This window comes from Zootoca vivipara, chromosome 14 (genome assembly GCF_965207765.1).
Source record: "Zootoca vivipara chromosome 14, rZooViv2.hap1.1, whole genome shotgun sequence".
Taxonomy (NCBI): domain Eukaryota; kingdom Metazoa; phylum Chordata; class Lepidosauria; order Squamata; family Lacertidae; genus Zootoca; species Zootoca vivipara.
This window is the reverse complement of record NC_142597.1, coordinates 41,615,628-41,641,471: the sequence shown is the minus strand read 5'-3', so window position 1 is coordinate 41,641,471 and position 25,844 is coordinate 41,615,628. Positions and strand designations below refer to the sequence as shown.

At 42.5% G+C, this 25,844-nt stretch overlaps 1 protein-coding gene across 2 annotated transcripts in view; it reads right to left on the bottom strand.

Moving 5' to 3' along the window:
* The window catches only part of TBX4 (T-box transcription factor 4), a 65,715-nt gene that overhangs the window by 4,095 nt on the left and 35,776 nt on the right, over positions 1-25,844 (bottom strand). For both annotated transcript variants that reach the window (XM_060283098.2, XM_035139412.3), the window contains exons 5-6: positions 24,810-24,957; positions 11,517-11,669 (exon numbers count right to left, since the gene is read on the bottom strand). In XM_060283098.2, the coding sequence (XP_060139081.1) occupies positions 11,517-11,669; positions 24,810-24,957 (301 nt within the window). The remainder of the gene's footprint in view (positions 1-11,516; positions 11,670-24,809; positions 24,958-25,844) is intronic.

Genomic DNA, 25,844 nt, shown 5'->3' with positions numbered 1-25,844 from the left:
GGTAGATCTGAGAGATAATGACTGGCCCAAGATCACCCAGTGAACTTCATGGCTGTTGAACCCTGGTTCCCCAGGTCCTAGTCCAACACACTTACCAACCTATAGCTACGTTTTGTGCTTGAGTACCTCCTGGTAATATAAAACCAGTCCATGTTTACAGTGTAGATATGACCTGCATATCGGTTCAGATCAATCCTTGGCTCTGGGACCTTTGGCTGGGAGACATGTCAAAATGAGGTGCAATCACAACCTTTGAAAACCTCCTCCTAATGACAAAGGGACACAGCAAAGGGATGGTATCTGCAATATATAAAATACTACTCAAAAATCCCAAGCATTCCCTAGACACAATCAAAAGACAATGGGAAGACGACATAGGCTATGAGATTAACCCCACTCAATGGACCAGAATGTGGTCTAAACCCCCCTTTAAATCCATATCAACAAAAAGGAAAGAACTCACTCTGAAACTCACCTACAGGTGGTACCTAACACCAAGAAAACTAACGCTGATACGCCCAGGAACCTCACCAAAATGCTGGAGAGGGTGCACCTCAAGAGGCACATATTTCCACATGTGGTCGGAGTGCCCCAAAATCCAACTATTCTGGACAACAACCATAAGAGAAATATGTAAAATAACCAAGCAAACATTAGAAATAACCCCAGAATTGGCCCTACTAAACATCTTCCAAGACAATAATGCCCACCTACATCACGAAGAACTCATTACCCACTTACACTCAGCAGCCAGAAACACCATAACCAGACACTGGAGAGACCTGTCAGGAGTAAGCATGGACCAACGGTACCAAATAGTATGGGAAACAGCCTTACTAGAAAAATTAACCAATAAGCTGAAACTGACACTGGGACAAATAGAAGAAGACGGCTTCACCCCGGTATAGTTCCCCTTTATCACATACACAGCCCAACAAGACAATGACAAAAATCCACCAACAGCATACAAATCAATATGGCTAACCTGATCCAAAACACCCACCCATCCCACTCACACACAAAACAAAGTATCTGAAGAAGTGTGCATGCACACGAAAGCTCATACCAAAATATAAACTTAGTTGGTCTTTAAGGTGCTACTGAAGGAATTTTTTTATTTTACACAAAACAAAGACCACCACAGCCAACCACAAATGAACAACCATACCTTAGGCCAACCCCAACATCTCACACCACTAAAGGAACACAAGCGAATAGCAGAGAACCTACACAAGCAACACTGACAAAAAACCCCACATATATTAAGTAAAATAGAAACATAGTCACCCTACCCCCACCCCTATCCATCTTTCCCCCATTTCCTCTTTTCCCCTTTTCTTCCCAGTGTCTCAACAAATGAAACTGATTTGTAAAAATGTTATGAGAGACATTGCACATATCTTTGTAAATCAAGAAAATATTTAATAAAATAATAATAATAATAAACAAATTGTTGAGGTGCAATCCACATTGAAGCCCTTTCATTTCAGTTTCTCATTCTTCCAGTCTTCAGCTCTCCACATCCATTAGCAACTCTTTAAAAGTCCTCATGGAAATTCATCAGCATTTCAGTGCGAATTTATTCTAATATGCACATGTTTGCGTATGCATTTTGCCCAATATACAACTTTTTACAAAGCAATCATGCCTCATATAAACATATTTTGTGTGTTATTTTACTGATATGTGTATTTTAGGCACACTGTACCTTAGTATATGTACTTTTGTACATATTAATATTACTTGGCTGCAAAATTCAGAGAATTGTGAATTTTGGACGATGGCCCTATTTCAGTTTGCATAGTTTTGGAAAGTGTGAATTAGGTAGGTTCTTCTTTATATGCAAAACAAATACCTATCAATATGAGCCATCATTGTACTTGTACTTCTCAGAAAAATACAATTGCCACTGAAGGGACACAATGTGTAGGGCTCATCTACACTTCTGCTTGTCTGCCACTTTCCCCCAAGAAAGCCTGCTGTTTACTGCTGATTCAGAAGGAACATCAAACAGGTTTTCTGCAGATTGACATTTGTTCCAATTTAGCGGTAAACAGTGCGTTTGCCTGGAGAAAGTGTAGGGCAAGCAAAATACCTTTCAGACCCGTGCCTAGAAAGCACGGGACAAGCTCTAAAACACAGTTTCTGATGATGATGATGATAATGATAATAATAATGATTATTTATTTATTTATTTATTTATACACCACCCATCTGGTTGGGTTTCCCCAGTCACTCTGATTTTACATTCCATGTGATGTGTTTCCATTCCACAATAAAAACAGGGAAGGTATTAAATTACATGGGGAATAATTTATTATTATTATTATATTATTATTATTATTATTATTATTATTATTATTATTATTATTATTATTATTTATACCCTGCCCATCTGGCTGGGTTTCCCCAGCCACTCTGGGCAGCTTCCAACAGAAAAATGAAATGAAATAATATATCAAAAATTAAAAGCCTCCCTAAACAGGGCTGCCTTCAGATGTCTTCTAAAAATCTGGTGGCTGTTTTTCTCTTTGACATCTGATGGAAGGGCGTTCCACAGGGCAGGCGCCACCACCGAGAAGGCCCTCTGCCTGGTTCCCTGCAACTTGGCTTCTCGCAATGAGGGAACCGCCAGAAGGCCCTCGGTACTGGACCTCAGTGTCCGGGCAGAACGATGGTGGAGACGCTTAAATAGTCACTTTGGGAGATACTTAAATAGTCACTTTTCAAAATCACATACACATACACACATTAAAGCCTCTGCACTCACACAGACAGTTGATGGAGAGAGTTATCTCCATGAACTGGCATAAGCGGCAGAGAAAGAAGCGCTTTGGCAAGGAAGGGGGAACTCACCACCCCAACAAGGGCCCAATAAACACTTGGTGAAGTGGGGAGCCATTTCTGGCAACGTAGCCACTACTTTACCCTTCACCATGTGCAGGTTAACAGAGGGGTCACTCTTCTATCACCAGTTAATGGAGGGAGAGGCTGGATCCTCAGCAATGCCTGGAGTGGACAGAAGTCTGCCCACCGCTACCCTGCTGCCAAAGACTCGGAATAAAATATTCCTTACTAAGTGATCCCGCCCCACACCTGTTTCTGGAAATGCATGCTACCACCAGTCACATTTGTCCTATAATCACTAATGTGACTCTCCAACCCCGGTTAAAAGTGAAGTTGGGGAAGGTTTTCAACTTAAGCACAGCCTCACAACTGCATTGAGAAGTAGGCAGGGGAATTAGGATCACTGCCAAGTTGTTAAGAGTAAAATGGAGGGTAGAATTTCATAGCCAAAGATGCCTTTCCCTCATCCCTTTAAATATGTGAAGGTTGCCAAGTCAGTTCAGCAAGGCTGAAACCACCCTCACCAACAACAGATAATAGAAACAATAACACTTAGTTCGCTCTCATGGCAATCCACAGCGAGGGAAGAAATCAGTTGTTAAAAATTTGTCATAAAAGGAGTGTGAAAAATGATGGCATAGAGCAGCAGAAGCGGTGATATTAGTACAGGCTGGGTCATGCCTTGTCTACTTCACAAGCCAGCCCAAATGAGCATTACCGGGGTGGGGGGAGAACAGAAACAAATGTGGATTGGACCCCAATAGAAAACTGCCCCTGCTAAAACACGACGTAGCAGCCAAGCAATGCTTATTGGGAAAGTGGGTGAGCAAGGCAAGTCCCTCTTCCTGCACCCCACATCCTGGAAGGCACTGACATTTCAAAAGGAGGCCACTTTACCTTCTGCTGGCTGGCTGCAGCTTTCCTGGCACACTCATCTTGACCAATTCTCTCTTTTAAAAAAAAGGATTTTCAAAAATGTGGCTTTTTATTATATTTCTAGCCTCTCTTTGCAACGCTACTTTCCACGCCCTGTGCCTTTCTTATCCGAAATGGGATGTATCCCCATGCACTGCATCATTGAACAGCACTCACAAGACTGATGGCAGGCACAGCTCCAGGCAAGTGACTAAATGATACCCGGAAAGTGATGCTACTGGCTCTGTAATTGAGGGAATCAGGATGCCCCTCACGGTTAGCCTTTCCCTAGAGATTCCTTAAGCTGTGGTAGAGCCTGTGGCAACTTAACAATCTTCCAAAGACCACAGGATGCTGCAATGCTTTGCCTAAACACTCCACCCACAAACCAAGGTACAATTGAACACTTCTTCATTCAGCTCCTTTCTGTACTCTGTGTCAGCAAAGGACACCTCAACAACTGGCATTATAATAAGTTCTTTACTGCCTGAAAACAGGATGCAGAATATTCTGTTTACAGTATTTCTCTCTTCTCACTCTAACTCCCATCTCCTTGCTAAACAAAAAGACATTTGCAGCAGCTATCCTCCATTCCATACTTTTTGTTTTAGGGTGGGTGGGAAGACAGGGAAAGAGCTAGGGCACCCACAGCCCTGACCTTCAGTGGATAAGTTCCAGATTTCAAGCCTAATGGGCTCTTGCATTAGGAAAACCTGCCTCTTAATTTTAGATCGGGATTTCTACATATCCCCACTGGCACTGCCTCAGTCATTAACTTCACTTGGCCCCCGGCCTGAGCCTGAAGGGGAAGCCATCCTTTAAATTTAGCCCTGCAGATCCTATAGAACAGGTGGCCACAATGTTTGTAGAAGTCCATAGCTCAGGGGCAGAACATCTGCTTTGCATGCAGATGGGCCCACATTCAATTTTCAGGTAGGGCTGAGAGAGAACCCTGAGTGAAATCCTGGAGAGTTGCTGCCAGCCAGTGTGGACAATTCTGCACTAGATGAACCATGGGCCTGACCTGGCATGCCTAGACTATTCACTCTTGTTGCCTCAAATGACTTACCTCTTCTCTGCTTTCCCTTTCCATGTAATCCTTAACTCTTCTTGTGTCCCCTTTATCAGATTCCATATTCTCCCTGCCTTCTCTGTCTTCAAGTGATTGTATCACACTAAATGATACAATCCTGCTGGTCCCAAGATATTAAGATGCTGTTGCTAGATGCTACATCACCGCCCCAAATGGACGCTTTGAAATGATAAGTATTTTTACAGATCTCACACCAGAGTCCTTTCGGCTGATTAGCATAATTGACATGATTAAAAGATGCCACAGAGCTACTGAGAATGTTCCCAGTGGATTCTTTGGTTAACCATATTGGGGCTATACAGATGCACTTACAACTGTGACTTTGCAACCAAGATTCACACTGAGTGTTCCTGCCTGGGCTCTGCCAAGTCTGTTTTTATTTGAACAGATAACTTGGGAATGAGCTGCTTGTTTGTGGCTCCATAATGGCAGCATTTTGGATGTTGAAATAATATAGTCTCTTAGTTGGCAGGTCCTTTTTAGAGTGGGTGCATAAATAGCCACAGCCTAAATGGGGCACAGGTCAACTCAACACATGGATTCATCTTGTGGATTGGAGATATATCTTGCTATGGGTTACAATAAATCCTGTGTCCTCTGGGCTGCCATGCATCTTGGAGTGAAAGGGGCTGGTGTTTAATTGGTAGAGGAAAACGAACCTGGTGCCTTCCAGATGTTGCTGAAATCTAACTCCCATCAGTCCCAGCCAGCATGACCAATGGCAGGGATGGTGTGAGTTGGAGTCCAGAAACATATTGGCATTCTGGATCCCGACTACGATGTGCCTCTGAACCAGAGGACAGAAGTGGGAAGAAAGCAAGGTAAAGCACTCAGTACATGCTCAGAGACACCATTTGCAGTCAATTTGAACATGGGGGAAGTTAATGAGGTTAGGAGATGTCCACAAGATGGTGGGAATTGGGTTTACATTTCTAACGTTAGCAGAAAGTACTGAAACTGCTAGGTAAGCTAGATTTGGTAGCACCAAGCAAGTGATGTTCCTTCAAAACATGTGAAGAGGGTCTGATATTTTACAGACTAAACAGAACAAAAAAAAGCATCCTTTTCACATTCAGTATAGATTTTTTATCCCCCACCCAACTTAGTGGAAGCAGAAGGTTTTAGGGATTAGCTTGATACTGAAAACAATTTATGGGGCTTCATCACTGGCCTAAATGATGCTTTGAGAATTCTGAGTTTGTGCCCTGGGCCTCTAAAGCAGGTGTGAGCCAACCTGAAGCCTATGGGATCTACTTTGCTTTTTACTAGAACCCCAAGGTCCATTAATCAGAGCCAGGTGTTAAATAGTGGCTGGGGGGAGGCAGAGTCAATTACTTAATACGCCACATGAGCCCTAATCTGCATACACAGAACAGAGACTTGAGCAGCTTAATTTAAGAGGAAGGCTTTTGTTGTTAAATAATACAGAAACAAAAAATCTGATGAGTCTACTGCTACATCCGAATCAGTGCTGCCATCAGAGTAGGACTTTGGGGCAAAGGTCTAGAGCAGGGGTTCCCAGACTTACCGGGCTTCGGGCCGGTGCCCGCCGCGCCGACCGCGCGGCGAGCCGGAGGGCAGGGGAGTGCGGGCCGGAGGGCGGGGGAGTGCGCGCCCGTGCGCATGCGCACACGCACACGGTCGGGAAAAAAATCACCGAAAATCGCTTGTGCGCATGCGTATGGGCCTCCCCCGACCCGGAAGTGCATCGGAAATGACCTCTTCTGGGGTCATACGCGTGCGCACAAAGGATTTTCGGTGATTTTTTGCCGATTTTGAAGATCGTCGTCGCGCCGCGCGCTGTAAGAGCGGGCGGCGGGGGTCGTCGCGGGTCGGATTGGGAGGCCAATTGGGCCGCATCCGGCCCGGGGGCCGCAGTCTGGGGACCCCTGGTCTAGAGTCTGGTCAACAGAAGGAGCAGGAGGGCACCCAAATGCACCAGGGCTGGCTAATTAGGAACAGGTGGATCTGTCAATTTCAGTGTCTCATTTGGTCAACATAAAGTTCAGTTATCCACATTTCCAAATCAATTTGCAATTTTTTTAAGTACTCGTAAAAATTCAGCAGTATTTTTAGTATGACTTTCTATTATTGTGCACATTTCCCGCCAAAGCAATTTCCCCTATTATAACACATTTTGTATGTTATTTTCACCAATGTATTAATTTTACATGTATGCACACTTTATCCTAGTATATCCATTTTTGTACACTTTACTTAGCCAAGAGAATTGCATTGCAAAATTCAGAGAAGTGCAAATTTGGAAATATGGCTGTGTTTTGGTTCACATATAGTTCCAGAAAGTGCTGCTAATTAGTTGGGGTCACATTTAAATGGATCAGATTTCATTCCCATCCCTTGCTGGCTTACCACATTTTGAAGTTAGTAAAGTAACATACATTGCCAACCACCCCTGCCACCCCCCCAAAAAAAACATTAAGTCCAGAGTCTAAATTTAGTTAACTGCACCAACTCTAGTCTATGTTCTGCCCATTCTTTAATTGATGCATCTGAGTGGTACTGTTGAAGATAGAACTGGATGTGGGGCAACATTGTTGAAGATAAATCAAATACTGGTATATCACTTTTACCCCACTTTTCAGCCCTTACAAGAGTTCCTAAGCTGGCTGGCATTCATATCACAATAAAAAACAACATTTTTTATAAAGACTATCAGCACATTGCATAGAATGATGCCATTCTTGCCTATAAAGTATCTCACCACCATTGTCTCCAAAGTTAAACCATTCTTGCAGTTTTTAATCTCATGTCTTTCTTATTTTTAACCATTTTCAGCTGTCTTGAACATTTTAATGGCACATTAATGTTTGAAATAAATAGGAAAGCATGAGGCAGAGTTTGAAGTGGCTACCAAACAGCCTCAGATTTGAATTAAATAGCTGCTAATGTCAGCCCTATGATGCATTTTTGTGCCTTGTTCTGAATCAGTTTCAGCAATCTGCTGCAGTTTCAACAATCTGTATTCTCCATCTCCCGCCTCACAGAGTCCACCGTTTAGTTTGGGAAATGGAATAAACTCCTGAAGTTACAAAACCAGAGTGCTGTGAAACTGCTCTCCCCGATTCGTTTGGTTAGCTCATGAGGCTCACAGTACCCAAATGGTATACAGTTCACTGTGAATTGGAATAAGGTATCCTCAGCTGCTTGAAGTTACCAAAGCCAGCAACTGTTCCTGTTTGTGAATGGAGTTGTGAGGAAAAGAGCTTTTAAACTGGGTGTCAAGAAACCAGTACATCTCTCTGGGTCATTTATGCAGAAATACGACCCTCTCCCTAATACTGACATTTTAAGTGAGACCTTAAGGTGATCTCTCTCCATAAAGCCTCTCCAGACAAAACTGTTTCTGGAGAGCTTCACTTTACAACTGACAACTTTGCTATGGGTTAAGCAAGTCAAAGACTATGTCAGGAGGAGGACGAGTGCTCTTGAATGCCTTCCTTGATCAGGGATTTCTCCCCCTGCCCAACAATCTGGGACAGATTTCATGAAATTCGCACTGTGCTGTAAAGTTTGCGATTGTCAACATTTTTGGTTGAATCCTGTGACAAGCAGTTTGGGATAAATTGCTTTGGATTACATCAAAAGTTAGTCCTACTCAGAATAAGGATGCAAGAAGGCATTGATTTATGTTCTAATTCATGTTTGTTACATGCATTACTGTTTTCATTCGACTGCAGTTCAGCTTCTAACAAAAACTGTGTTACTCATCTCACTGTCAGCTGTGGCAGAATTCTATGTAACTCGTTACCTTATTGTTGTGTTATTCCAACCTATTCATTTCAATGCAAAGGAAATGCCAGTCAGTTTTAGGGGAGTGTGACAAGTGCCGTTGCACTGGCCGCCACATCTATACTGTAGAACAGTGTGAGAGGCAAGGGTCCCTGAATTTTCACATCACACAGGGTGCCACTGAAATCTGAGAGCCCAAAGTCTGACACTGGAAATGCAATGCAAATGGAGGCAGGAAACATCAATTATGCATCATTAGCAGACTGAAAACAGCAGTAACAGCAAATACCAATTTTCTTTGCTGGATAGATTTCCGTTCCTGAAGAATAAGCAAACTCCAGCAATTTCTGCTCCCATTTCTGTCAGAATTCTCTGACATCCCTAACTCAGAGTAGAGGCATTGAAATCAATGGACACATCTAACTTTATGCCCATAAATTTAAGTGGGTCTAGTCTGAATAGAACTTAGTTTGTTACAATCCCCTGTGCCTTTCTATGTTTTCCACCCTTAATTAAACAGCTGCTCAAACCTGTGGCTTTGTTGGGCACCTTCTCCCAAGATACAAGCTGGGAACCCTTCATTCATTTTGCAGCTGGATGCAGGCAGAATATAGACTGGGAATCTACTGATAGATGCCTGGGTGATTTCCAATAGATCAGCAAACTTTTCTGCCCCCCCCCCTGTTTAACAGTAGCAACTAAAAGGCTTCCCCTCTCCTTTAAATTAAGACTGTTGAAACCAATAATACTTGGAGGAAAACCAGAGCTGGAGGCAGGGTTGGGATGATGGCGCCAAGCTCAGTTTTGGTATCAAAAGCTAAACATGTGCTTAAACACCTCTTTCTTAATTCTACGTCTATGTTCAGTCACACACCCCATGCCATTTTTTCTCACTTGGCTCCAATTGGTGGATCTTGAGGTTAACACACACCTCCCCCCCCCAAAAAAAGACGTAGATCCCGCAAGTCTGAAGTTTGTTCTCCTTCCTGCTCTACAGGTTGTGGAGCAATAGATAGCGCACACACATACTCCACACATACACAGATAGTGTGTGGTTTGGAGCAACAATTCTCAGTCAGTACAGATCTTGACTCAGACTCCAGTTGGATCACATGCATCCAATCAGACCAAACGTTCACAAAATGCATGTAAAACAAGAACAAGAGCTGAAATCCATTTTGTGTTTTCCCCTTCCAGTTCTCTCAATCTCACGCCCACTGAAAAAAGAAAAAAAAATCCTTCTTTTCCTTCATGTTCTGACCGCAAGGCAGGCTCTTAACTGCTTTTATAGTAACATTCCTTGTATGTCTCCCTAAATACATATACCGTAATTACTTTTCACTGTAGATTTATGGCTGGGCTTTACCAGTCATTATTAGGTTTGCTTGCTGTTTTGAATGACATCCGAGAGTTTATGGCCTCTGATTCATTAGTTACTGGGCTCACTGTGACTGCCAAGATACCTGTTTTAAACACACATGCACACACTCAGTACACTTTCCTTCCTTTCCTGAATGGCATCCTCTGGGTTTTGGTAAAACCAAGCATAGGGCAAGTGGGTGGGTGCTTTCTATTCAGAGCCTGTCTTCTGATACAACCTTTAAGAACCAAAAAGACTGCTTTCCTGGATGGAGGCCCACCTTGGCCTGGCATAACGCCTGGCATAACGCCAACATCCTTCCCGTGTGATGTGGCCCTGCCCAGCCTCTATTCCCCATAGGCACAGTTCCCGTGAACACAGATGTTCTATTTAGCAAATAGTGGCATCTGCTCTGAATGTTTCACCGCCTCTGTTCATTTGTCTAATCTTTTTTTAAAAGCCATATAACTTCATAGCCAATTACTCCATAAGTTAATTACTCTATGTGAGAAGTAGTCCTTACTTTTGTCTGCCCTTGGCTCACTGCCAGCTGGCCCAACGTTCTTGGATTACAGTTTGGCAATGCCATTTTTTCACTGGGTCGCTCAACAACCATTCCAAAGGCAATAGCTTGATTTCTGAGCATGGGCTCCAGGAGTTGGGAACCTGCCACACTCCAGAAGTTATTGGACTCTCAACTCCTAGCATGGCCAAAGTCTGAAGATGGTGTGTAGCACCACCTGGAAGGCCACAAAATGCCCATCCCTGACCTATACACTCTTACAGGAAATCAGCTATTAATGAGAACCTGCCTGCAAGACAGGGTATCATCCGTAATGACTACAATGGTGCACATATTCCATTTAGCGCAGAGGTTTGGAGCTACCCCAATGCACCACAATCCCATGAACCCAATACCTTAGCAATGCTGCTCCTTTTTTTACAATTTAAATAAAGAACTTCACGAAGCTCTCTTCATTTCAAATCCGGGGGGCAGGGGGCGGACACCTGGGTGACCCAAATGAAACATTGGGTGGTATTCAACTAATTTTTATTCAAAGTAGACCCACTGAAATTAATGAATGTGACCAAATTAGGTTCCTTCATTTCAGTAGGCCTACACTGAATAAAACTGAGTTGGATATTAACCACCTAATAATGTCCCAAAGTTTTCTAGAACCTATAAAACCTGAAGACAAACAGTATGAGGAGAAGACTGGAACCCTTGAGCAATGAGGTTATTACAGGCACACCAGAAGAATAGAAAGAAGGAATCGATATAATTAAAGTATAAGTGTGAACTACCAACCATTAGGTAGGAATGATCCAGTCACAGTGTGAAGAAAGTGACGAGAGAAGGTTACTTGTATCATAGTACTGAAACTTCTCTGTCTGAGCAGTAAAGTTCTCATCAGGACAAGCAATGGAAAAATGCTACTTTGGTGGAGTTTCTTTTACAAAGGTTTAAGTTGCACCTGCCGCTGCCACCACCCCAAACATATCACCAAATTCACAAAACAAAGTTAGATTTTGGGCCACGGTGGCACACACCTTGTGGTTCTGATAGGATGTCACGGATATAAAGGATGTTTCTGGAAACACATGAGTGCAGAAAGCTGTGTTCTTGGAGCCAAACGCATTGTTCTCATCTGCTTTCACAATGTGCAGCCTTGGCTGGTATTTGTGCATAGAATTAAGAATGATCTGAGGAAAGGAAAACAAGAAGGGAACTCATTAGGAATACTGTACAACAAAGTGTATTCAACTGGAGTGCATTATAGGAGCAGGGAAAAGCATTTAAAACATTGTGATGAATTTTGGCTTTGATTTCAAGTAGGAAGGAGTCTGCATTCCTGTGTGTGAGTAAAAAATATATGATGTAACACTAGAGACCTGAAGCCAAACAAACATATCTGGTTGCTTGCAATTTATTTATTTCATCAATAGCATATTCTTAAACCATGCCTTTAAAACAAATTCTGATTGATAAAACCCAATAAACCAATTAAGACAAACATAAAAATAAGAGGAACAAACTCTAAAAGCAGCATAAACCCCTTCAGACTACAGAACCCAGAGAAGAGCACCGGTTGAAAATCTTTGTGTATGGACAAGGGCATGTGGAAAAGTCATTTCTTAAAGCACTGAGCTCCCAAGTCATTAAGAGTTTTTTTCAAAAATCAAAATTAACACTTTGAATTAGGCCCAGGAATGGACCAAGGAATTATGGGAATTGATGGAGCAGTCAAGCAATGCAAACAGTTCCAATCACAAATCGGCATATTAATTTTAGCTTAGCCACTCCTCATCCCAGTGCTTTTTTCCTGGGGGGATCCAGGGGTACGCATGCCCCTAAACATTTTGTGAAACTTTGTACTTTTGTACTTATTTTTCCCAATTTGAATTATAAAACGGTGATTTTCTTAAGTCAAAATGAGAGTACCCCTAAACATTTTTTTAGAAAAAAAGCAGTGCCTCATCCTATGCCTATCCATTCTCTTGCTCATTTTTCTTTCCCTTCACAGAAACCTTCCTCACCTTTCCCCCCTAATTTCTTAGCCAGCAGCAAGCAGAGAGGCTGGGGGACATCCCACCCTTTTGCAGTATTAAGGCAGTTCATCCACTCATTGCAAGAGGTTCCCCCATCACTTGACGCTATAGCAATATCAGCTGCTCTGTTCCCACTTTCACTGAATGATGGAAGGCCAAAGGCATCCTCTGCATGGGTCTGTTTTCATCAGAGGGAGAGAGTTGTTAGTATTGGCCAATGTAGCTTTTTACTCATGTTAGAAGGGAAAGAGTTGGATGGAATAGGGTTGCTGAATCTCCTACTTGGGTCCTGAGACGCAGGGTGGCAAGCTAAGCTTGCAGGGCTGTCAGGTTTCCTCAAATTGCATATAAATATTGTAAGAAATAAATACAAAAGTAAAGTACACAAGAAATAGAATCATTTGCCCATCACCTTATAGTATATTTAAAGATAGACAGGCAGATATATATCACACACACATACATATGTACGTACAAGATACAGTTGCCTATATTCATAAGGACCCCATAGCCATGGGCATCCACAGGAATTTCTGCCGGGGGGGGGGGACACGACAAAGTAAAATAGGGCAGTTTTTCACCCCCAAAATTGAAAATATTAGTGCCTGTAAATTATGCCTCATATCTCAGGTTCTGCAAATGCTAGAAATTTGCTCTCTTTTTTTTTAAGTAAAGCTGGGGATCTGGGGATTATGGTTCATATGGGAAGAGGGGGGCTGCCCCCTTCTCTCCCTGACTCCGACTTGCAGAGGCCCATATCCCCCAGTGTGTTCTGGGGAGAGGAAAGGGGGAGAATCATTGCACATTAATGGTATCTAGGCAGAAAGAGTACCCAGCAACCTGATCGGGGCCCCTCCACTTCCGTTTAGCCATGTTCACAATCTTGATGCTGATGGAAAGTGGGGCTGGGGCTGGAAAACAGAAGCCTATTCTTTTCTAGATGGGTCAAGCTGCACCATTATGGCAGGATCGGTTCTTTTAAGGCCCTTTTGGTCTGACTGCATATAATTCTGCCCACAGTAGCCAGCTGCATGATATACCATTTAAATGTAGTTTTTATTGATGACATTTTCCAGATCAGCCTTCCCCTCTCCTCCCTGAGGAGGAATGAGAAAGCAGCGTGGCATTTTATCAGCTTTGCATGGGGTTCTCTTTTAACTATTTGGCTGCTGTCTGGGCTATAGAACTTTGACCAGGGAAGAGGGGAAGGCTGCTTTATTAAGGCTGTTATTAAAATATATTTCACTTGGCTTGCCCTGTGATATCTAACCACCGGAGGACAGCTCCAGAAGTTACACTGAGGAGATTTTTAAATTAACTCCAAAAACAGTACAGTAATCACTGTAGTTAATTTGGGAAGTTAGTTAATTATACTTCTATTGTTCATGAGAATCGAAAAAATATTTAATGAGATTTTCAAGTTGTAATGGCATTATTTACTAACAGCAAATAGTGGGACCTGCTGCAGCAAAATGTTGCAGTATATTCTTATCTCCTAACTCCTAAGTCAGGGGTAGCCAAACTTATGTTGTCAATGGTATGGTAACCTCTAGGATATGGAGATTCCATCAATCTCTTGTCGCTTAAAAAGAAAGACGAAAAACAGAGATCAAAGTAAAGCACTTTCCCGTCACCAAACGCTCTATTAAAACAGGCCATAATTTTGCAACCCCCCCTCACTTGCTCCACTGTTTTTCGTAACATGTAGATGTTCCAGGAGCTCCAAAGCATACCGAGAGAGTTGAGGCGCCCAGATCCCATTTGGGTTTAATGCTTTAATCCACTTTCAAGATCTCCCATTGAATCTCATCAGCTGGACTGCACTACTTTCTTTAACACAAAGAAAGGGTTTTAGAAGCAAATAGGGAGGGGGGACATATGAAACAGCAGCCCAGGATGCCTGCCTAGTCAGTATTGCTGAGATGGAGTTCAAGCTCAAAGGGATATTTTACAGAGACTACAAAAGGTACAACTGTGACCCGTAAAACCTACCTAAAGTTTTGGGTTGGAGCCAGTTGGTGGGAGCTTTGCAAAGGCATAGCTGCCAAGTTTTCCCTTTTCTCGCGAGGAAGCCTATTCAGCATAAGGGAAAATCCCTTAATAAAAGGGATAACTTGGCAGCTATGTGCAAAGGGCGCACACTTCATTAGTCGTTAAGCTGCCCCAGCATGCCTTTGGAGTCCTGCATCTCTGCCCTGCCTGCAGCACTTTGAGGAATTTCATGGCTGACAAGAGATGGAATATCTGGTGCACTAGGGGAGTTGACTGCACAGAATGACGGGAATAAAAGGCAGCGGCTTTGCATGCAGCTTGCTGACCATGAAAACTTATACATTTAATATATAAAGTGAATCAAACTTGGGGAAGAGCCGTGGCTCAGTGGTAGAACACATGCTTTTCATTCAGGAGGCCCCAGGTTCAATCCCTAGCATCTCCAGGTGGGGCCAGAATCTACCTATCTGGAATCCTGGAGAACCACTGCCAGTCAGAGCAGACAGTACTGAGCTAGATGGGGAAATGGTCTGACTCAGTATAAGGAGCTTCCTATGTAGCCTCTTAAAACTAAATGTGGTAGGATATGCCACAGAAAAAACAGAAACAAATAAACATGGCATTGAAATAAACTTTGTTCTGCACGGGCCACTTTTCACATTCATTCTAATAAATACTGTTTGCTACAAGCACCTCTCCTAATACTGCCCCCTGCCCATCAAAATTTAGGGCATGAGCCTGAAAAAGATACACTGGTTAGATTTCAGTCCGAGTATTATGAGCACACCTGGAGCTCAAGCAGCTTCCCCTCCCACTGATCATTTGTCACCTGCAGCATTTTCATACTCAGGTGGGGAATGCATTTAGTTTTGAGTTTGAATTCTGAACTGCAGTTAAAACAGCAACCACAAAGTTGCTTTGGCAATGGGGGACTGGCCAGTACAGTAACAATGATGTCACTGGAGGACATCTGAAAATCTATCTTCAGTGACTTTGATACCACAACAAACATCCTGGTATTGAGCACACAAAACATCTCCTATTTAGCTCAGGTGTAATGCAGCCAATATTTCTGCAGGCACCAGTGGTAGATGCAATATGAGCCCGCAAATATGCGAATGCTCGCATTTAGGGATGAGAGAGAAATCTATTTCTGTTCACATTTAAAAGACAAACTAGCTAAACCCAGACTTCCTAAAGCAAGAAACTGAAACAAAGCCTTCTTTCAAAAATCACTTTTCAAAATTTTGCAGTACAGTTTTCCAGCCAAATAATGTGTAAAAAAATGCACATGCTGTGGCAGAGTGTGTATGAAAGCATATATTGGTGGCAATATCAAACCAAAATGTGTTTACTAGGAGACTTACATACCAAAAATCTGATGAGTTTTCATTAGGACTTTTTAGAAAAATGCAAACTGAACCAGCCATCTAGGAAACTGAAATTACTGGAAAAATTAGAAACAGGAACCAAAACTGACAGATTTGCCCATCCCTACCTCCATGGCCTAACCCCATAGAAGGGGAAGAAATGGAGGCAGTGAGAGATTTTGCTTTCTTGGGCTCCATGATCACTGCAGATGGTGAAAGCAGTCATGAAATTAAAAGACGCCTGCTTCTTGGGAGAAAAGCAATGACAAACCTAGACAGCATCTTAAAAAGCAGAGACATCACCTTGCCTACAAAGGTCCGTATAGTTAAAGCTATGGTTTTCCCAGTAGTGATATATGGAAGTGAGAGCTGGACCATAAAGAAGGCTGATCGCCGAAGAATGGATGCTTTTGAATTATGGTGCTGGAGGAGACTCTTGAGAGTCCCATGGACTGCAAGAAGATCAAACCTATCCATTCTTAAAGAAATCAGCCCTGAGTGCTCACTGGAAGGACAGATCCTAAAGTTGAGGCTCCAATACTTTGGCCACCTCATGAGAAGAGAAGACTCCCTGGAAAAGACCCTGATGTTGGGAAAGATGGAGGGCACAAGGAGAAGGGGACGACAGAGGACAAGATGGTTGGACAGTGTTCTCAAAGCTACGAACACGAGTTTGACCAAACTGCGGGAGGCAGTGGAAGACAGGAGTGCCTGGCGTGCTCTGGTCCATGGGGTCACAAAGAGTCGGACACGACTAAACAACAACAACAACCCCCACGGCCCATTTCCCAGCCTGGTTGTACAATTTTGCATTTGCTTCCCCTTTAAGCTGGTGGGATCCTCTGGGCAGAGAGTTCCAGCCTTGCATTTGGGATTCAAACCCCCAATTAGCTATGCTCCGATTTGAAAATTAAAGGTTTAGCTCTGAAAAAGGGAATACTTCCACACGTCGTGAGAGGAGCTCATCGTTTGGTGTAAATAATACCCATATGAACATAAGCTTTGTTTCAGCAAGTGAAGTGCACACCATTTGGTTATTAGAAACTGTCAGGTTGAGTATAAGTTTGCCTCATGACAGGCACTCAGAAGCCTGTGCAGAATGAATGTTCAGATTTTTTCCTGCAGATTCCACAGTGATTCTGGGCTCATCCATATTTCCATTTGTCCCATGATTTCTAGTCCAATAAGATATTCCTTTGTCTCGCCGCTTTCTCTGGGGAAACCTGCTGTTTACTGCTGAATTGGAACGAACGTCAACTGGGTTTACTGTGGGTCGATGTTCGTTGGATTCAGCAGTGAACTGTGGGTTTTCCCGGGGGAAGTGGCAGGGCGAAAGAAAAACCTCTCAAACTCATGCCTAGAAATCATGGGGCAAACGGAAATGTGGATGAGCTTTATTTAAGGATTTATAAGCTGCTTCCCAACAAATGCTTCTGAAATATGCTATAAGCTGCCCAGAGTGGCTGGGAAAACCCAGCCAGGTGGGCTACCTATAAATAATAAAATTAGTAGTAGTAATAATAGTAGTAGTAAGAATATCAACAACACAACATATTTTGAGCACATTTGCAAACTGGAAAAGCAACCGTGGGTGCTGCTACACACAAGCCACAACCAAGCACACGCTCCCACCCTAGTCACTTATTTCAAGCCTAATTTCAGTCATGGGGAGAGACAAGGGAGGGGGCTGTGCCAGGTTGCTGGCCCCTGGACTAAGTTCCTGTTCCAATTATAAGGCCCTTAGTGGGCAAAAGTGACTCTTGGAACTCTTCATTTGTAAGAAAAAGCTTGAATCATATATACTATCAATGAAACGAACTCAATTCAAATTCCACTGGTGATGCTAGTGCTAAGTAAAACCCATCAAAGGGCCTTGCATTACTTGGGATGTAGTGCCAAACAGCATTTTTATTCTTTCTTTCTTTCCCACCCATCACCCTAGGGTCCCGATGCAATCCTTCACAGACTGTAGTATTTTAGAGAGCAAATTGTTCCAGCGTTCCCCCAGATAAACATTTGCACCTGGAAAGTTAGCAAGTCATGAAAGTTTGGTTAAAACCCTGATATACAGCTTTCCATCTGCAGGGAGGTAGAGATTTGTTTTTGTTAAGCACATGAACCCTAAAATGGGCATTCCCTCGACAGCAGTTTTACATGATCAGAAAACATCGAATTAGGAGTTATTCCAATACATGAGAATTAGCCCTTGACTCTAAACCAGGCACCCCCAAACTGCGGCCCTCCAGATGTTTTGGCCTACAACTCCCATGATCCCTAGCTAACAGGACCAGTGGTTGGGGAAGATGGGAATTGTAGCCCAAAACATCTGGAAGGCCGAAGTTTGGGGATGCCTGCCCTAAACATTTGTCCATTTTCTCTTTTTTAAGGCACTTTTTTGTTACTTGAGCTCCTTCTACAAACTAAAGCAGTTTAAAGTTAACCGTTAACTTCAAAATGTACTGCCACTTATAAAACACCTTCACCCCCTCCCTCCCCGCAACGTATCCCCTCTCCAAACATATATTTAGCTAATATCAATCTATATATATTTTTCAGGGTTATATATCAGTTCAGCTCCCTAGCACTAGTGTTCACCTTTGGGAACACTGTTTTGCTTACATTTATAGCACCATATGGACTACTAACTTGATAAGGCAGGATAGAAGGCAGGATAGAAGAAAGGCAGCATAGAAGTCCATATAGTAATTGTTTTGTTTTCTAAAAGCATTGCTTTGGATTTCTTAAGAATGATAAATGTTTTTGAATTTGAAAGAGATGTGGCTTTATATGGGTAGGTCTGACTGATTCTTAAGTTAACGTTAAAGATTCATAATGTTTGATCAGGCCACTCTGCTCTGTCTACAGTGGTACCTTGGTTTACAAACACAATTGGTTCCGGAAGTCTGTACTTAACCTGAAGCGTACTTAACCTGAAGCAAACTTTCCCATTGAAAGTAATGGAAAGTGGATTAATCTGTTCCAGACAGGTCCGTGGAGTACTCAACCTGAAGAGTACTTAACCCGAGGTATGAGTGTAATTGGTTCCGGAAGTCCGTACTTAACCTGAAGAGTACTTAACCTGAAGTGAACTTTCCCATTGAAAGTAATGGAAAGTGGATTGATCCGTTCCAGACAGGTCCGCAGAGTACTTAAACTGAAAATACTCAAACCGAGGCGTACTTAAACCGAGGTATGACTGTAATGTGAACTTTCTCTGAAATCAATGCATAATACGTTGACCCGTGAGCAAATAAATAAATAAATTGGGAACTGTTTTAAGAGAGTTCCCTGGTTCTCCAAAGGAGATCAGGTGACACACACTGCAAAAGTTGCCATGACAATCACTCATTTAATACAAAACAACAGACAGTGGTGTGCCAGCCCCACAATTTTAATAGCTTCTCCCAAGGAATCATATAACTGAAGTATAATCCCTCTTGAACATGCTCTCTGTCTTTTACTTTCTTTTCAAACATTTGGTCTAATGAGTCAACTGAATTACTCCATTTCCTCATTTTGAGCACTGGAAGGAAATACGAGCTGTACATTTTGTTTTATATTTATCAAGTACATCAACTGGGAGAAGAACTGCTTCTTTGTAGACAGATAAATATGGGCCCCAGAAGCCAACTGTTCCAATTTTGACCAAATGCCCAAGGGATGGGGAAAAGCACCATCATACCTTGGATCAAGAATCTTCCTTTCCAGAGAGCAAAATGTTCTTGCTGGCTTGTTAATCAGTCACTGTAACTTGTTGTTTAGTCGTGTCCGACTCTTCGTGACCCCATGGACCAGAGCTATTTTGCTTTAAAGGAATTGTCACTGTGATGAAAGGTCTGGTCCACAAAAGCTTATGCCATAATAAATCTGAGTTGCCACAAAGTTCTTTGTCATTTTCCTGAAAACAGTGTATTGCCCACTAGCTAGCTGTGAGACTTAACTAAAGAAAACAATAATCTGGCATACATCACCAGCCTCCTGCACGCTTTCCTCTACCCCAGATCAGTTCCTTCCCTTGCATGCTGCTTTTAAAGATTTCCTCTTCCTGTGGATAAATTTGACCATGCAGTGACTCACTTCCTGTGTCCATAGCTGTCAACCCTCCCTTTTTTGCAGGAAACTCCCTTATTCCAAGCCACAGCTGTCAGCCTTCCCTTTTTTTGCTGGAAATTCCCTTATTCCAGCGCCGTTTCCTGCTGCTATCCTGGATTGTTAGATATACCAGACTGTCCCCGGGACAGGTGAGGCTGCTGCTGATCCCTTATTTTCAAATCCAAAAGTTGACAGCTATGCTCCAAGCCCACTCTCCTTCTTGCCTTGCTTCCTGGCTCTGCCACATTTTGGTAAGAGCTGTAGCATGCATACTATACTTTGCATGCTGAAGGTCCTTGATTCAATCCCTGGTATCTTCAGATAGGCCTGGGAATGCCCCCATCTGAAACCCTAGAGAACTGATTACCGACCAATGTAGACAATACTGAACTAGATGAACAGATTGGCTGGACTAAGGCAGCTTTCTATGTTCCTTCAGCTCCACTATTGCTGCTGTCTCTTCCTTTTTGCCGAAACTGATCCAATTTCATTCCTGGAATTGACATTGGCTTGGTTTCTCCACTAGGGATACTTTGCATTCCCTCTAATTAAGCACCTTGGCTTGGACTCTTGCTTTTATAAGATGCCTGCTAGCATTGCCTCATTCCCCAAAGACCTTGATTCTGCAAGGAGGCACTGAGTCACTCCAAAGCATGACAGCAGTTGATATTGGGGGTTCCTCCTTTCTCTGTGGAATGGACACACCCAGAGACAGGGCATTAGATATCCTGCAGTTCGACACAGGGGGAATGAGTTCCTAAATTGTGGTCTGCAAACCAACAGCGGTCCACGAGCTACGTTCACATGATCTGCAGCGTGTGTGAATTTGTAGCTGAAGACAGGAGATGGCATATCCATCATACTAAACATTCAGATTGAAACATTTTTTTGTATCTTTGTTGCTTCTTTTGTTTCTTGTGTTTTATTGCAATGAAATTTGAATTCTATGGAAATCAGATTGTAATAGAATATACAGGTATAACAACTATTTTTATATGTAGTATTTTATTGTGTGACAATTTGAATTTCATTGATTTCAAATTGTAACACAGTACAATAAAATACAACATAAAAAATAAAAGCAGCAATAAAGATACAAGTAAAAATCATAAAGCACAGTGCATTAGAGTTGTTACAAGAAGTGGAAAAATCAATATGTGATCTGCCTGGAAGGGGGGGTCAGAACTGCTAACAGGGCATTGGGCTGGTGTTGGGGTCTACTTCAGATTTTTACTAGAACTTCAAAGCCCACCATCTAGAAACCCTTGCCAATCTACTGTGAATGATGCAACAATTTACTAGCTGATAGGAATTTACCTTCTGCCAGCCCTCAACAAGTTTGTGCCCATCCCCCTGCAGGTTATTATCTGGCCCACTTGCTTGAGTGATCTAGAAATTCATTGCTCCAGAAGTGCTTTACGAACTGCAGCTGGCCTCTCCAGGATTGTGCTGGTTGGCAAGTCCTGCCTTTTGATTGGCCAAGGCATCTCCCAACCTCTCTGCTCTATACATCTACAGTTTCCTGACATTGGAATTCCTTTCATGAATGGGTACCCCTATGAAAACATATCACACTTCTGATAGATGACATCATTAATGCCCTCCCTGGCCTACTGCATGTACAAACTTATTCTGCACATTTTGAAGACATTATATTCATAGATGGGTCTTTCTTGACGGGCAATGTATGTGAAATAGTATTAACTGAATTTCCCTTCCAATGGCATTGTGAAGGATCGAGTATCATTTTCCAGCAGTAGTTGGATCCACAGCAGCTTAAATAAATCTGACATTATTAATGAATACATTTTGGTTGTGTCAGCATTTTTGACTTGTGTATGTTTCAAAAAGGCTTCCCCTTTTTCCCCTTCCAAAGAAAGAAAAGAAGGGAATCATTAGAAGCCCAAATATCTGTCAAAATAGTTAAACTTGTTATATCCCTAGCCACCCTCAGGACACACACATAAATCAGGTTTTTTTGTCAGGCTGATTATCTCCACGCATGTAAAGATTTTGAAATACATAAATTAATGTCTTACCCCAAGAGGAGGGATTTTGCTTTTAAGTAGATGTGGCTTAAGAGGATGTCTAACATTTAGAGGCTGATAAATGCCTCTTCAACCATCTGCCACTGAAGAGTGTTGGCTTCTCCTACTGTAGTGCTTTTCCTTTTCCTTTTTTAAGGCACACGCAAAAATTGTTTTAGCTTCTTGAGAATCTCAGTTATTCCAAGAAAAAGACCAAGGTCAGCATGAATAAAGCCTACGAGGTGTTCACATCAGATGGAAAAGACCACACTCTTCTCATCAAGGGGAGGCATAATGAAGTCATCCGCAGATTAACGGAGCATTCCAAACTCCCAATCTGCCATGCTGGGACAGGTGGAGGGAGGGGGCAGAAGTCTCTCTCCACCCGGCAACAGAGAGAAGCTCCACCATCAGAAAAGAAGCACCTCAGTCTGCCCAAATGGCAAAATATTACCAGTGGTAATAATTGTGTTCTGCTGCAGTCACAAATAATAATAAAATAATTGTCCAATGGCACATTAGAGACCAACTAAGTTTGTTCTGGGTATAAGCCTTCATGCGCATGCACACTTCTTCAGATACCTGCTGCAGTTTCTTTTCTGCCAAAAACTACTTTATTCGTTTCAGTTTTGAAATTACGTAACTTTCATAATTTATGTGATTAATGACATAAATTATGTTGTTGTTATATTATTCCAGCCCATTAATTTCAATGAAAATGAAACACAATGTAAACGGGGATGGGCAGGTGTAATCATGTATCACTTGCAGGCTGAAAACAACAGAAGCAATGAATACCAATCGTATTCGCTGAATTGATTTCTGTTCTAGGCATGGGACAAATTAAGCAAGCATCAGCATGGAGAGTGTCTCACCCAAGAATCCTCCCAAACCTGGCCCTGGCTATAATGCATTTTAACAAAGGTTTGCCAGACTAGTATAATATGGCTTATTCATGTATGTATCATGTACAAAGCACAGCTTTAAACACATTCCTCCTCTAAGGAGGAATGGCAGCTATGTTGGAACCTGTTCATGCATGCAAATTTGATTCTATTATTTATTAGACTTATGAGTTGCCCTTCCTCCAGAAGGTGCTCAATGTGATGTACAGCAAAGATAAAACAATAAAATATATCCATAAAGACACATAATTGCCCACTGCTGTTAGGTATTAGACAACACAGTATCAAACCGTATAGAGTTGGATAGATAGACAGAAACAAACAAGGAGGACAGACATCACTCCAGGGGGAGGGCATTCCATAGCCAGTTTGTCTACTGGCATTGGAGGAGGCAGCTCTGCAGCTACTTGGACCCTCAGCCACTCAGAGCTTTAAAAACCATGTTTGACTCGTGAATTTTCAAGGGGAAAGCTACAGGTAAGATCACTCCATCGCAGACCTTTTTGTCAATAAGGCAAGAGTCAGAGCAGTTTGCAAAATGCAACTCTGAATCAGTTGTGCTTGAGTGGAAAATGGGAATGCCTGTGTCAAAAACACAACAAAATACCAGGAAGCTCAAGCCATCCAGGTTCCAATGCCGACAAAAAACGTCCTGTTTGGTTATGGCCAAAATGAACATTCACACTGAACCAACATAAATAGTGGTATATTAGCAGCCCAGGTAATGGTAGGTAAAGAGGAAGGAAGAAAATAACTCTTAAAAATGTAAATATAGGGAAAGTAATTAAGTTAATAGCCTGCTGCTAAGAATTGCATAGGCCCCTTTATACTCTTATGCTCCCATATGCACTTTAACACTACAGTTAGATGTACCCTTTGCATTGACATACCAGTAAGTAAGCACCGTATTGGCCCACTGCTGCGCCATGGAGAGGTTCTACACTTATAAAAACCACCAGCCACAACCTTTTCCAGTCTCAGCACATGAAGATTTCCCAAATAAAAAATACCCTGTAGATTTTGTATAAATCTGAACGCCCGGGGGGGGGGGGAGTGATTGACTTACACCATCAGTTCTGAACACACTACCAAGTGTTATACATCAAAGGTTTCAGTTGGGTAGAAAACAGGAAACTGCAGAGTGAGTCAAAGCCCAAGAGAAATATGCAAATATGAATGGATAAACAGACAACACAATGTCAGCAACCAATGAAAAAATGTTGAAATACTTAAGAAAGAGTATCTGATGCTCACATGTGGCCACGCTTGAATCCCCTGCTGCCGGAAGTCAAAGACAACACTCACAAAAAAATGTCTGGCACAAATATCAAAACTACAGTGGTACCTCTACTTACGAATGTTTCTACTTACGAATGGAGCTCCGTCCGCCATCTTGGATGCGGTTTAGATAGGATTTTTTCTACTTACGAATTTTTAGATAGGGTTGCTTCTACATACGAATGTTGTCTCCCAATGCATCCCTATGGGATTCGACTTACAATTTTTTTCGACTTACAAATGTGTGTTCGGAACGCATTAAATTCGTAAGTAGAGGTACCACTGTAGAAGGCTATGCAGATTCTGGGTGCCAGTGACAAGAGTGCATAGAGTTACGCTGGAAGCTCAACCTGGAGTTAGAGATTCTGCACAAGGACCATTGGCATGAGTGGGACCTGCAGCTGGCTGGGGTTGATAGGAGTTGTAGTCCTAAAACATCAAAGGGTCTTGAGGCACCTTGAAAACTAACTAGTTTATTATGGCATAAGAACTGGACTCCAGTCCATACAAAATTCATGCAAAAATGAATTTGTTAATCTTCATGGTTCCAAAACACCCTTTGCTGTTTTTGCTACAACAAGCTTCCCAGCCTAAACATCATCGGTAATAATATATAGTCATTTCTCTTACATGTCCAAAGGGATCCAGGTGGTTGTTGGTGAGCTTTAGCTTCTGAAATGACACCAGCTGGCGCATCCAGTGGGCTCCTGTGGCAGGTGAATCTGGGTGGACATACAATCGCCCAGGCATCGCAGGCTCAGCCTTACCTGCCACCATCCTGTGAGGCAAACGCAGAAAGGTTAGTTTTATGGTGTTCATTTGTATATTTAATTCAGTACGATATGTTTTGCCCAACGTCTCCAGCCATTCAAGGACAGCTACAAAATCATAACCATAAAAGGTTTCTAAATGAGTGAAGAAGGACCGAGCAGAAATCTGATGGATTATGAAGTAAATACAGCAGATAAAAGACCAAAAAAACCACACTTTGTTTTTCAACTACCAATCACCAGTCACGAAATGCGAGTCTTGTATTTTTACTGTGTGCTTTATTTTTAGAGAGAGCAACATCAACAAATTTAACCTAAAGATTTTTAAACAGCCTTGGGGGTAGTACGAAAAAGGTCTCTGCTCTTTACTTCCATAGTTCACCCAACTAATACTCTGAACTGGATTTCTTTACTTTAAATTTAAAGGTAAAGGGCCCCCTGACCATCAGGTCCAGTCGTGTCCGACTCTGGGGTTGTGGCACTCATCTCGCTCTATAGGCCGAGGGAGCCAGTGTTTGTCCGCAGACAGCTTCTGGGTCATGTGGCCAGCATGACTAAGCTGCTTCTGGCAAACCAGAACAGTGCACGGAAACACCGTTTACCTTCCTGCCGGAGCGGTCCCTATTTATCTACTTGCACTTTGACATGCTTTCGAACTGCTAAGTGGGCAGGAGCTGGGACCGAGCAACGGGAGCTCACCCCATTGCAGGGATTCGAACCACCAACCTTCTGATCAGCAAGCCCTAGACTCTGTGGTTTAACCCACAGCGCCACCTGGGTCCCACTTTAAATTTACCACCCTTCAAATAAGTCCAAGGATGGTTTGCAGACACACACACATACACTCAGACATATTGAAATTAATGGACCCAATTTAGATATGTTCATTAATTTA